Source organism: Rana temporaria, chromosome 4, assembly GCF_905171775.1.
Source record: "Rana temporaria chromosome 4, aRanTem1.1, whole genome shotgun sequence".
NCBI classification, from domain to species: domain Eukaryota; kingdom Metazoa; phylum Chordata; class Amphibia; order Anura; family Ranidae; genus Rana; species Rana temporaria.
Window position 1 is genome coordinate 433,119,220 of NC_053492.1, and position 14,559 is coordinate 433,133,778.

The 14,559-nt window shown below is 43.9% G+C and overlaps 1 protein-coding gene across 1 annotated transcript in view; it reads left to right on the forward strand.

The window, feature by feature from the left end:
* The window catches only part of USH2A (usherin), a 1,018,338-nt gene that overhangs the window by 738,818 nt on the left and 264,961 nt on the right, over nucleotides 1-14,559 (forward strand). The window contains exon 50 of the mRNA XM_040347840.1: nucleotides 4,426-4,647. Within this exon, the coding sequence (XP_040203774.1) occupies nucleotides 4,426-4,647 (222 nt within the window). The remainder of the gene's footprint in view (nucleotides 1-4,425; nucleotides 4,648-14,559) is intronic.

The following is a 14,559-nucleotide window of genomic DNA, read 5'->3' on the forward strand; positions in this document are numbered from 1 at the left end:
GTGTCATTTGCATCATGATTTTTGAGGACGTTGATGAAATTAGAGTATAAAGAAATTCACCCAAAACCAGAGGACCAGACCAAGGTAATGGCAGGCAGACCTGGATCATAATGGATGGCAATGGCCCTGGTTGACCTGGATCATAACTGAGGGAAGAAGCTGAGCCATTGACAATATGCCAAAGGATAATTGTTGTAAAAAAAACAGGTCTGCCATGTGTCATTGGGTGCGTTAGACCCTCCTTGTTGCCCGGGGCAACAGGCGACAACAGGCAGAACAGATGTTGGAGCCAGATGGGCAGAGCAAATGACAGATAGGAGCAGAGTCAGCAGGCTGATGGCCAGGTCAGGCGCAGACAAACAAATTCCAGGTTCTAGACAGGTCAATGGAGCAATAACTGGTAATGGCAAAGGTAAAAGGTCGGGATGAGCACAAGCTGGGTACAAACCTAGTCCAAACAATACACAGGAATAATCCAAGGCAAAGGCAGTCAGACAGAAGTCAGAGAAAGACAAATGTCTATTTGTGGAAGAGAAAACAGACAAAAACCTGCTGATCAGGTGCAGACATAAAGCTCTGGTCTTGCTTTAAAGCCCACTAATGGGAGCAGGTGTGCACAGCACAGACCTGAGCTGCAGTGCAAAGTAGTGACCAGTAGGTGCTAAAGGTTACAACATGACCATCAGCACACAAGAACACAGAAATGTAGCCCTTCTTGACACTTCTTAGCACATCAGTAGTTTTAAATTTGCACTGAGGCCTGATTCACATCTATGCATTTTTAGTGCTTTTTGCATTTTGCAGATTTGCATTACAGTCTTTTTAACATGGTTTCCTATGGAACATGTTCTGCAGAGCAAATCTGCAAAATGCAAAAAGCACTAAAAATGCATAGGTGTGAATCAAGCCTTATGCCGCATACACACCATCACTTTATGTGATGAAAAAAAACAAAATTTTCTGTGAAGTAAAAAACGACGTTTTTGAAACTTCAATTTTCAAAGACGAAGTTGCCAATACACCATCGTTTTTTCACAATGCTCTAGCAAAGCGAGGTTACGTTCACCACGTTTTTCCATTGAAGCTCGCTTTATAACTAGCTTCTGGGCATGCGCGGGTGTAAAAACATTGTTTTAAACAACGTTTTTTGCTACACACGGTCAATTTCTGTGAAGTAAAAAACGACGTTTTGAAAAACGACACATAAAATTGAAGCATGCTTCAATTTTTTTTTGTCGTTTTTTACAAGACATAAAACAACGTTTTCCCCCACACACGGTCATTTAAAGTGACGTTTTTAAAAACGTTGTTTTTTTTATCACATAAAGTGATGGTGTGTACGTGGCATTACAGAGAACCAACAATGCAAAACCACACATCACACTAATTTTAGTCCATATGAGTTGGCACAACGATGGTAGAAATTAGTTTTTTTTGGTCTAAATACAAAGCCAGCATTCAGCATATAGAGCAGGGCTGTCCAAAATCATAAACTTACCTAAAAGTGTTGATTTTGTTTTGGAATTTTTTGTAAAAATGCTTTTTCACTTGGTGAATGCATGTGGCCAAAGAAAAAATTGACAGTGTTTCTTTACTGGACTTTTTAAAATGTTATATTTTCAAACACAAATCTCCCACTCTTCACAATCACACCTTATTCAGGTCATCAGTTTGCAGCAGAACCCATATATGTGAGCGACTGTTTGAGGATGAAGACAAAACTAGAACCAAAATATCTGATGAGCACCTAGAGAATTTATTAAGAATTTCTACCACATCCATCCAACCAAACATTGATGCGTTAGTTTATCAAAAACAGTGTCAAATTTCACGCTAGTTTTATGCTGCCCTCTTTTACTTTTAGATGACAAAATATCACAAAAAATAATAAAGTTTTATTACTCAGATGGGTACATTATCTATATCAGTGATCGTTAACCTGTGATCTGCCCAACTTTTTCTGCTCATCAGTTATTCTAATGCCGCGTACACACGTTCGCTTTTCGGAATGAAAAAAAACTTCGTTTTTCAGCATGTCCAAAAAACGAAGTTTTTTCAACTTCATCATTAAAAACGATGTTGCCAACACGCCATCGTTTTTGAAAAATGATGAACAAAGCGCGGTGACGTACAACACGTACAACGGCACTCTAAAGGGGAAGTTCTATTTGCCTTTGGGCTGCTTTAGCTGATTCCTTGTTAGAAGAAGATGATTCGCTCTTTTTTGTCTGTTACAGCGTGATTAATGTGCTTACTCCATTATGAATGGTAGTTTTACCTGAACGAGCGCTCCCGTCTAATAACTCGCTTCTGGGCATGCGCGGGTTTAAAACATTGTTTTTGCCCACACACAATCATTTTTTACAACCCGAAAAACTATTTTTTTTCAGAAGCCGAAAAACGATGTGAAGCCCACACATGATCATTTTAAATGACGTTTTTAAAAACGATGTTTTTTTTCATGCCAAAAAATGATTGTGTGTACGCGGCATTATTGTTTTATGTGGCCCAAGACAATTCCTCTTCTTCCAATGTGGCCCAGGAAGGTCAAAAGTTTGGGCACCGCTGATGTAGAGCTTTGCCCCCCACCCCCGGTATACCACAATTCATTGGAGTTGCCTATCTACTAGCCAATGAGCTGCCAGTGTTGCTGCACTGTAGGATACTGTGGTGGAGGCAAGTGGGGTGAAGGGGGTTGGTTTATGCCAAAGTTCTACCTTGTGGGATAGGTAGTAGTTAGACATGTGGTTTTGCACTTCCCATTTTTACAAAACCTATGATGGCAGCCAAACAAGATGTATAATAAATATACACATTTTCACTAGAATAGACATTGAGATTGGGAAAATCAACCTCTGAAATATATATATATATATATATATATATATATATATATATATATATATATAAATAAATATAATCAGTGGAACCTCGGATTGCGAGTAACGCGGTCAACGAGCATTTCGCAATACGAGCACTGTATTTTGAAAAATCCTGACTCGGTTTGCGAGTGTTATCTCGCAAAATGAGCAGGATTCAAGCCAAAGCGGTGTGCACTACTGCTTTTGGCCTGAGATGGGCGGCACCGGAGCCAAAAAGAGACGAGCGGAGCCGAGTGCAGCCAATCTGAGTCGTTCGGAAATGCTTGGAAAACCTCAGAAATACTTCTTTCCCGAGCCTTTCTGAGTTCAGCCGAGCTGTCCTCGGGCCTTTCCAGGTGTTTCCGAGGCTCTCCGGCGGCCCCCCACCTCTGGCCACATGCGGTATTGCATGCCATTGAAGTCAATGTGGAACAAATTATTTTCGTTTCCATTGACTTCTATGGGGAAACTCGCTTTGATATGCAAGTACTTTGGAATACGAGCATTCTCCTGGAACTGATTATGCTCGTAATCCGAGGTTCCACTGTATATATTTGGTTTTGGATAAAGTGGCGAGGGATTAGAACACCTGTCAGTTTCCCCGTTAGGGAGATTCCCCCTCTATTTGTCCCATTTACCATTCCCATTGACAGTGAAGGTAAAAGAAAATCTGGGTTGTCCCCAGGGGAAATCTTCCAATGGGGACACTAGTTCTAATGACCAGGGGGTCCCCAAGGAATTTTCTTTAATTTGCAGGGATTTCCTCTCACTTCCTAATTGCCTTGGGGACAGAAAATTAAGGGAAATCTTCCCAATGGGACACATATGGCGAAAAAAATTCTGACAGGGGTTATAACGCTCCCTTAGGCCTCGTACACACAACTGAGAAACTCGACAGGCGAAACACATCAAGTTCCTCGTAGAGTTCCTTGTTAGGCTTGTCGAGGAACTCGACAAGCTTGCTTTGCGTAGACACAGTCAAGCCAAAATCTCCTCGTTCTCAAACGCGGTGACATACAACATATACAATGGCAGGGGAAGTTCGATTCCACTGGCTAAACTCTTGGGGCTGGTTTTGCTAATTACATGTGTTTGCGTGTTAAATAAAAGTTTGGTAAGAGACGATTTGCACTTTTCAGTCTGTTACAGAGTGAAAAATGTGTTATCTCCATTACAAATGCTACTTTTACTCCCGTCTCATACTTTAATCTGAGCAAGCGCGGGTTTCTTAGCATACACACGTTCGAGTTTCTCATTGAAAACCAGCCCGTCGAGGATCTCGACGAGCCAAATCAGACTCCCGCCGAGAAAATAGAGAACTTGCTCTCTTTTTGGCTCGTCGAGGTTCTCGACAGTTTCCTCGACGAAAATGTAGACACGACCGGTTTCCTCGGCAAAAAAATATCTCCCAGCAAGATTCTTGCTGTTTTTTGCCGAGAAACTCGGTCGTGTGTACGAGGCCTCACTCTATACAAAAGGTTTTGTCTATAGTTCTACTTTAAATTAGTTGATCACCAAATGTGTATGTGTATATAAAAGGTTGTACTTTGTATTTGTTGAACAGGAGAGGTCTGCTGCTATGATGGCATTCACAATGAAGTGTCGATTGGTGAAGGAGATTCTTGCTGTGGTGGGTATCCATATTCAGTGTCTGGGTCCCAGATGTGCTGTGGAGAGATCTTCTATGATGGCTACAACCAGCAGTGCTGTGGAGGAAAAACTGTGCCCCAAAACTCCATCTGCTGTGGTGACAAGGAGACAGGATCGATCTACAGGCAATCCAGAGGTGTGTACAGAAATTCTGTAGAATCATTAGTGGGGGGACATCATACAGCATGGTGTGCTAGGACCAGGGATGGACTGGCCATTGGGACTACAGGGAGTTTCCCGGTGGGCCGATGGCTCAGTGGGCCGGCTTCAGTGACAGTGGACTGCTGCCCCCCCTCCGCTCCTTTGTCTCTCCCTCCCCGCAGCGCTCACCTGGGGGGAACAAAGAAGCAGGGGGAGGACCAGAGGAGCATGTGGGGATGACAGAGGAGCATGCGGGGAGGGGACAGACAGCTGAGTCAACAGCTATGGCCTGGGAGTTTCTCACTTCTGCCTAATCATGTCCAATGGGGGGGGGGGGGTCGAACTGATTTTTTCCCCCGGGTGAAATAATGGCTAGTGGCTAGTGAAGGGGGAGAGGAGGCTTGGGTGGCCGGGGGGGGGGGGTGCGGGAGTTGTCCGGCCGCCATGGGAGAGACGTGTCAAAGTGGGCCAGTCTGGATGAAGTCCAGGGCCAAATTTCTGTCCCAGTCCAGCCCTGGCTAGGACCAGGGGCAGACTGACAACTCATGGGGCCCCCGGGCAATAGAAGATTAGGGGGCCCCCGGGCTTACAGATGGCCACCACGCCAGGAGGCAGTGCAGAGGCGGAGAAGCTAAAATCTCTGGATTTTCACATCAAAAGCATGTTGGTTTCGGACATATCAGGGACAGATGTAAAAAGAACATAGATTTTTACATACTGTCCCTGGTTTTGCTGAGCCTGGCAACCCTGATAGGGCCCCCTAGTGGCATGGGGCCCTCGGGCAGTGCCCGAGTGACTCAATGGTCAGTCTGCCCCTGGCTAGGACTAACTACGGGAAATTACGATCAGATCAAACAAATATGTATCAAGAGAAAAGCAGGAAAGATTTAATCTAATGCTGGTCATACACACTAAGGTATCACTTGATCACTTGATTACTCCGTCCACACTAAACAGCATGGATGGATGAACCTGACTATTAGCTATGGTATTCTGACAGCTGGCACACACAGCTGTCAAAACACACAAACAGTGGTTTCTGATGTACATTTGCTACTCATCTGAGAATTTTCCACCTAGCTTCTTTGACAAAAGCGATTGAAAATGTACTTGTGGTGGAGCGGGTGGTGCCAACATGGCCACCTATAGAAATAATTTTGGCTGATTCAGCAGAAATTGTCTGACATTCGATCTATGTATAGCGTATGAAGAGAAGACTGTGTTCTATGTAATGCAATATTTTATGCCTTGACATACACTTAACCCCTTCACTGGCAGGTCCGTACGGGGGTTTTACACACCCTCCTGATGGCTATAGATAGCCACCAAGATTGTGTGTAAATCTGACAAACAAAATGCACGCGTCAGAGGCGCCTACGAGTGAAAACGCTGATTGCAAAACACGTTACATGTTCCTACGCACACCAAAGTGAGAGCAATATTTCTAGCACCAGAACCCCTCTGTAAATTTAACATGATGGCCTAAAGGGGGCTTTTGAAGTGTGCCTATATAAAATTTAGGGTACTGAAGTTTGCCGCCATTTCACAGGTGCACGCAAATTTAAGGTTTGACATGTTGGGTATCTATTTTCTCGGTGCCCCCTCATCTTTTATATTTTACCAAACAATTGGGTAATTTATTGCATTTGTGTGCCCAAAAATTGACTTTAGTACGTTTTTCAGTGATATGTTGCGTTTTTCTTTGTAATATTGTGTGACATAAAAAAATTGTAACTACCACTGTTTTATTCTCTACGATGTCTGCTTTCATAAATATATATATATAAGGTTTTGGGGGGTTTATGAAATCTTCAGGACTAAAATGATTTTTTCAGCATGTGTGCAAAAAAATTCAAAAATGGTAAAACCTTTTTCTTAAATCTGTTGCAACGTTGTTTCTTACCTGGAGAGCCTTCCAGTAGCAGCACTTCCTGTTGCAGGATGACAGTGTTAAGCCATTTCCTTGCAATTAGCAGCCTGACTGTCAGGCCCCGTACACACGTCCGAGGAACTCGACGGGCAAAACACATCGTTTTGCTCGTCGAGTTCCTTGTGAAGCCGCCGAGGATCTCGGCGAGCCGAAATTTCCCATTGAACAACGAGGAAATAGAGAACATGTTCTCTATTTCCTCGCCGAGATCCTCGTCGGCTTCCTCGGCCGAAAGTGTAGACACGGCCGGGTTTCTCGGCAGAATACGGCTCGGACCGAGTTTCTGGCTGAATTCTGCCGAGAAACTCGGTCGTGTGTACGGGGCCTCACTCTACTTTAGATGACCATTGGGCTTCCTGTCTTGACTAGAAGATAGACAACTAAATACGCACACTCTAGTTGGATAAGGAACCCCTGCCAGGTTTTTATTCCTAACACAAGAACAAATGAGGGTTGGATTCCTACCTCACTGAAATTGTCACTTGGCACACTGGCTCCGGTTTGGCAGCAGGGCCGAAACTAGGAGGGGTGCATGGGGGAACATTCCCCGGGTGCCCACTTGAGGGAGGTGCCAAACTGTCTGCAGTGCTGACGTCATCTGGGGTTTGGGAGGTTGGATTAGGCTTAGACCCCTGATATTTCGCCAAACCCAGCCCCCCCCCCCCCTGCACAACCGGCTCCAAAAAAAATGTAAAAAATACTTAATTTTAAAATATAATAGAAAGAAAAGGAAGATATGATCTGAAGCATACACAGTGAAGTGCCTCCATTTCTAAATATACACAAACATAGGACAGTGGTCATGGGACTTTATATGAGGCAGGTCACTTACTGAAATTGGATAAAATCAAAAATAGTAATGATTCCTAGATGTTTGGCCTGGCACTCTCATTAGACCATTTACAGTTTGATTTTAAAATGTGGGTCCTCTAGATAAGGGGCACCCTATTGTTGCTGAGAGCAGCCTCATTGGAACTACTTAGGAATTACTTAGGTGTTGAATACAGCAACTCTAAAGCGGGGCATAGATGCAATGGAATCTTGGGTGGTTTGTAAGTGGGGTGCAGTGTGGTGTGGAGGCGATAATTCACACAGTCAGGTGCAAAGATAACTGAAAATTGTATTGACGTAATATAGCAACAATTCCCAACAAACCCAACGGGAAGTCTGCCCAACCGGGTACGCTCACGGTTTCCAGAAACCGGAAGAGACCAGGTTTCAGCCATCTGTTAAGAGGGCAGAATTCTGAGAGACAGAAAAAGGGCAGAATTCAGCCTGGCTGTCTCGTGCCCAAGCTGGAGGATGTCCAGAGGTGTTGCAGACCCTACACTTTCCCTCCCACTAATACTGTCCTTACCAGATGGGGTATGTGTTACCCTATGCTATTTACTTGCATTAACCACTAGCTGACCAGCCGCCGTCGTTATACAGCGGCAGGTTGGCTCTCCTGAACAAATCGCCATAGCTGTATGTCAGCTCACGCTCGTGCTTTGTACACTGGTCCAAAAAATTTGGCTGAGGGGGGATTATGGTGTGGGGTTGGGCTTGGCCCCTTAGTTCCAGTGAAGGGAACTCTCCAAGTCATTTTGGACTATTTCACGCTCCCAACTTTGTGGTAACAGTTTGGGGGATGGCCCCTTCCTGTTCCAAAATGACTGCACACCAGTGTACAAAGCAATGTCCATAAAGACATGGATGAGCTAGTTTGGGGTGGAGGACCTTGACTTGCCTGCACAGAGTCCTGACCTCAAACTGATAGAACACCTTTTGGATGAATTAGAGCGAAGACCACGAGCCAGGCCTTTTTTGTCCAATATCAGTGCCTAACCTCACAAATGCTCTTTTGGAAAAAATGTCAAACATCCCCATAGACACACTCCTAAACCTTGTGGACAGCCTTCCCAGAAGAGTTGAAGCGGTTATAACTGCAAAGGGTGAGCCAACACAATATTGAACCCTACGGACGAAGACTGGGATGCCATTAAAGTTCATGTGTGTGCAGAGGTGTATCTATTGAAAATGGCGCCCATGGCAAGCACTGAAACTGCGCCCCTGTCAAAACATTTGAAACCTTTCAGATAACCAGGGACAGGGAGGGACGCAGTGCGACGAGGACAGAGAGGGACCAGGGCCGGATTAACAATGGGGCTGATGGAGCTGCAGCTCCAGGCCCCTTTCTCAAGATAGGCCCATTTGCCCAAAAAAAAGAATAAAAAAAAAAAAAATTTTTTTTTTTTTTAATAATTTTTTTTTCCAAGATCGAATTTGGGGGGTTGTAGCTCGATGACCAGAGGTCACAGAAACCCCACATTTGGGGGTAGGCATGGGAAGAGCTACCCCACAACTGGTTAAAATATGGGACGGCTATCATTTATGGTTCCGGAGATACGGGCCTGCTTGCACAGCCTGTCAGAAGCTACATTCAGAGCGACCAATATAAATACAAGCTGACACACTACAGCAGACTGATAGGATCACAGGGCTTATAATTATTATTTGTATATTACTCATGGTAATTAACCCCTTGCCACCCAGGCCAATTCTGACACTTCTCTACTACATGTAAAAATCATCATTTGTTTTTTGCTAGAAAATTACTCTATGGTGGTCTTTGCACTTTTTATGTTGCAGGGTACAGAGCTGCACGATTCTGGCTAAAATGAGAATTGCAATTTTTTTGCTTAGAAGATAGATCACGATTCTCTCACGATTGTTGCGGCGTAACATCATCTTTCACATTAAAACAAAAAAAAAAAAAAAAAAAAAGGGCTAACTTCACTGTTTTGTTTTTATGGTTTTTATTATTCATTGAAGTGGGAAAATGCAGTGTGACATAACATATTGCAGCAATAGCCATTGTATTCCCTAGAGTCTCTGCTAAAATATATATAATGTTTGGCGGTTCCAAGTAATTTTCTAGCAAATAATATTGCTTTCTAACTTAAGAAACAAGTGTTGGACTTTAAGTGGTTAAATTTAGTTACAATGTTAGTTAGTTACAATGTTTCATTTTGTTTACAAACTTCGCAGACTGCCCAGATTTTTTCTTTACACACAGAAGTGTATCCCTTTGATCTAAGAAGGAAGTGTCAGTTACAATGTTTCCTTTTAAAAACTTGGCAGACTGCCCAGATATTTTCTTTTGACAGCTGTAAGTCTCTCCACTTGTTATATGAAAGAATCAGCAAACTCTGCATTGAAGATCGTCAGGGGGGTTGAATCGAGATCACGATTTTTTTAACGATTAATTGTGCAGCTCTAGCACGGTATTTGCGCAGCAATTTTTCAAACATGTTTTTTTGGAAAAAAAAAATTTCATTTATTAAAAAAAACAGTTAGTTAGTTAAGTTAGCACAATTTTTTTTGGTATCCTATGCGATGCTTTACATTTTTTTAGGTTACATGTTTAGAGTTACAGAGGAGGTCTAGTACTAGAATTATTGTTCTCGCTCTAACGATCGTGGCGTATGTAACCTGTGTGTATCTGGCTCTGATACTACCAGTGCCTACCCAGCCACTGACTAGTATCTCTCCCCAGCCTGTCCCCACACACCCTCTCACCTGCTGACCTGTGGATGGGGGAATCACTCCTGCAGTGTTATTGTGTTCTGCCAGTGCGTACAATGATCAGTGTTGCTAACTTTAGCTGGCAACACTGATTGTTTTAAGAAAAAAAAAACAGGCTGGTTGTACTCAAGTTGATTAATAGATTGACTTGTGTAAAACCAGCTAGCCCATACATAGATTGACTATGGCTGGTCTCTGCATAATTGGCGTAATTTCAATCCATGTATGACCCGCTTAACCACTACTCAGTCCCTAAATATCCTTCCACTCCTGTACATAGTGCTCAATGTCATACTCTCCACACTCCTCTCCTGTACATAGTGCCCACTGTCATACTCTCCACACTTCTCTCCTATACATAGTACCCACTGTCATACCCTACACACTCCTCTCCTGTACATAGTGCCCACTATCATACCCTCCACACTCCTCTCCTATACATAGCGCCCACTGTCATACCCTTCACACTCCTCTCCTGTACATAGTGCCTGCTGTCATACACTTCTCTCCTGTACTTAGTGCCCACTGTCGCACCCTCCACACTCCTCTCCTGTACATACTGCTCACTGTCATACCCTCCACACTCCTCTCCTATACATAGTGCCCACTGTCATACCCTCCACACTCCTCTCCTATACATAGTGTTCACTGTCATACCCTCCACACTCCTCTCCTATACATAGAGCCCACTATCATACCGTCTACATTCCTCTCCTGTACATACTGCCCACTGTCATACCCTCCACACTCCTCTCCTGTACATACTGCCCCATCATACCCTCCACACTTCTCTCTGGTACGTACTACCCTCTGTCATACCCCTCACTCTTCCTGTACATACTGCCCATTGTCATACCCTTCACACTCCTCTCCTGTACATAGTGCTTTTTTCCGTACCCTTTGTACTCCTCTCCTGTACATAGTGCCCACTGTTAGACCCTCCACATTCCTCTCTCTCACCTGCACATACTTCCCACTTATATACCGTCCATACTCCTCCCCTATGTCGCTTACCCACAAAAACAGTTCTTTAAAATTATACTGAATATCCTCAATGTTACCAGCTCTAGAATGGACACACTTTTGTTAGTTCAACTAAAGGAAATATCAGTTCTCATATTTGTTCTGCCCCATTATTAGTACTCATTTAATTTTGTGATTACTACTATGATGTATAGAGGAACATCGGGGGGTTTCTGCTACTCTAAATATAGCACTTATATAAAAAAGTGGCCCTGAAAATATTTTTTAAATATTGGCAACTGTGCACTTAGGCACTGCCCAAGGGCCACCGTCCACCGGGTCAGTAGGGGGCCCCATGAGAGGCTCCTGGGATCCTGTGATAATAAAGCGGTAGTAAACTTTCCTGACATTACTACTTTTTAGAGGCCCTGGGGTAGGTTATGCCACAACGTACAAGTATGCACAGCATATTAGCACATTAGTGTACACTTCAATTTTCAGACTGAGCCCTCCAGTGTTGCGATGAATCAGGCGGGGCCTGGACACTTCCATCTTCACCCGGTCTTCCTTCTGGGTTCTGTGCCTTTGGTCACTTGCCTTGGCTGGGCTGCGTTCATGTCATTCCCACGCATTTATTTATTATTTATTACACCCCATTCACACCTCCACGACAAAACGCCCGACGCCGGCCGCTCGTGCCGCTGGAGGGGAGAATTCCCATTGCTGTCTATGAGATGGTTCACATCTCATAGACGCCGTACACCTGCGGCATAAAAAAAGTCCCGGACCCTTTTTTTCAGGCGGCATTGGCGTTCGGCCATACAAAGCAATAGGAAGGATTTGTAAAGAAAAAGTTACACTATTCGCGGCAAAATACGCCGCGTACGCGGCGTTACTTGTCGCGGAGGTGTGAATGCAGCCTAAAAGGCCCCACCAAAATCCTCAGCACCAGGCCCATGATGTTCTTAATCTGGCCCTGAGAGGGACACTGGGGACCACTGGCGGCTGCTGCTGAATATTTTTGGGGAGGGGCCCATCAAAAGCAGCCACTGTGCCATCAATGACCAGTCATCGGCCGTCATGGGGGTGCCTGTCACTCCCCTCCCCAGGCCAAGTAGCAATATTAGCAATTGCTGTGCCAGTGCCGTGCTTCAGCAGGCCGGCCGCAATGCCAGGAGCTACATTAGTGCGGGAGGCGGCCACAGGAGGGCGGGTGTTTTTTTTTTCATGCGGGGGGTGGCTTTTTGCCACCCCCTCCCCATGGCACTTGTCATGGTTGCCATACCCTAGATACGCCACTGTGTGTGTAAAGGCAGGTGTCCCAATACTTTTGACAATATAGTGTAGGTTTTTAATTTTTGCAAATAAAAAAAAAAAAAAAAGATTTATTTTCCATTAGAATGGAAGGAGTCAGCAGTGAAATTTTCAGGAACATCTATAAATAAGAAAAAATAAAATGTGATATTTAATGCAAAGAAATTCTATTGTAGTTGTCTTATTGCGATCATCAGCGTTGACCAGACGCATCTCCCCACTTCGTTGTTAAACACGTATTTGCCAAGCACGGCGTCCTTTAACAAAATAACATTGAATTGACTTTCTCACACCAAATCAAATCTCCTTTGTCCCTGTTCAGTTGTCTTTGTCAATATGTATTTTATAAATGGAGTGAATTAACAGATGCTGTTGGGAGGGAAGTGCAAGAGCAGCATTTCCATTTTAGTGCTCTCTCCGGGGCGTAGGATGGGTTGTGTAGGAGCGGGATACAGGTGCCCGTGGGAGACGGAACATGCTTTGCATTTCGCCATATGAATGAACGCAGACAATCATGACTATATATTCCCCATGTACTACCAGCTTTTACTACCGCTTATTTATAGCGACTGCTTGTCCTAGGCTAATATTCGCACAGCCTAGTGCGTTCTGACTAATCCGTGGTGAGATTTATCATTGGGTTGGGAGTATGTCACAGATCATAAAAGATTTCTGTCTGTATGGAAGAGATATGGAGATACTAGATTACCATTTACTAAAATCTCATATAATCTTTAACATGTTAAATGATATTATATAATAATATCTGATGATCCTGCATTAGAAGGTTCCTGTTCAGGTGCTGCTTATAGGGTGACAACACTCTGTTCCTGTTTTCGTAATTGTTCCCCAGTGTTGTCACACTGGCTTCCAATGGAGACCAAGGACACACATTGTACAGACATTTTACTTTTATTGTCACTATTTGGAAACCGGCCCTGAGAATCGCCAAGCAGCCATCATTAGACAGGTAATGGCTACAAAGTGGCTGCAGGAGGTCAGCAGCACTGAGCTGTAACAAAGGATGAAAAGAAGGCAAAAAATGTATTAAAAAAAATATTAAAAATGTTAATTAAAAAATGATGATTGTTTCTAAAACAGCGTGGCTGATTTACTAAATCTGGTGTAGATTGTAGCCAATCAGTTTCTAAGTTCAGCTTGTTCAATTAAAGCGGAAGTAAACCAATCGTTTTAAGAGTCTCAAAAAACAGCTGCATTCCCGACACATGTCAGGAATGTAACTGTCACATTGGTTGTGCTCTCAACCAAACTGTCAAGCCATCCAATGGTTGGAGTCATAATTGATCACATGTTCGGCATCATGGCAGTTGAATATTACCCATTTTAGTCCCAGAAGGTCCCGCCCCTTCATGAACAGGCCATTTTAACCACTTAAGGACCGCCGCACGATGATATACGTCGGCAGAAAAGGCACGGCTGGGCACTTAGGCGTATATATACATCCCCTTTAAGAGCCCAGCCGTGGGTCGCAAAAAGGCGCCGCCGCCGGCGTGCTCGTGTCCCAGTCCGAAGCTCTGTGACACCGCCCGCGGGACCCGTTGACCCGATCGTGGCGGGTGTCCCTCGATCGGGTCACCGGAGCCGAAGAACGGGGAGAGGTGAGTGTAAACAAACCTTCCCCGTTCTTCTCTGTGGCAGTGGCAGTGATAGTTTGTTCACTGATTTAGGGAACAACGATCACTGACATCACAAGTCCAGCCCCGCCCCTTACAGTTAGAAACACACATGAGGTCACACTTAACCCCTACAGCGCCCCCTAGTGGTTAAATCCTTCACTGCAATTGTCATTTTCACAGTATCAGTGCATTTTTATAGAACTTTTCGCTGTGAAAATGACAATGGTCCCAAAAATGTGTCAAAAGTGGCCGATGTGTCCGCCATAATGTCGCAGTCACGAAAAAAATCGCTGATCACCGCCATTAGTAGTAAAAACATTTTTTTTTTTTATAAAAATGCCATAATGCTATCCCCTATTTTGTAAACGCTATAGATTTTGCGCAAACCAATCGATAAATGCATATTGCGATTTTTTTTTAACAAAAATAGGTAGAAGTATACTTATCGGTCTAAACTGAGGAAAAACATTTTTTTAATATATATTTTTGGGGATAT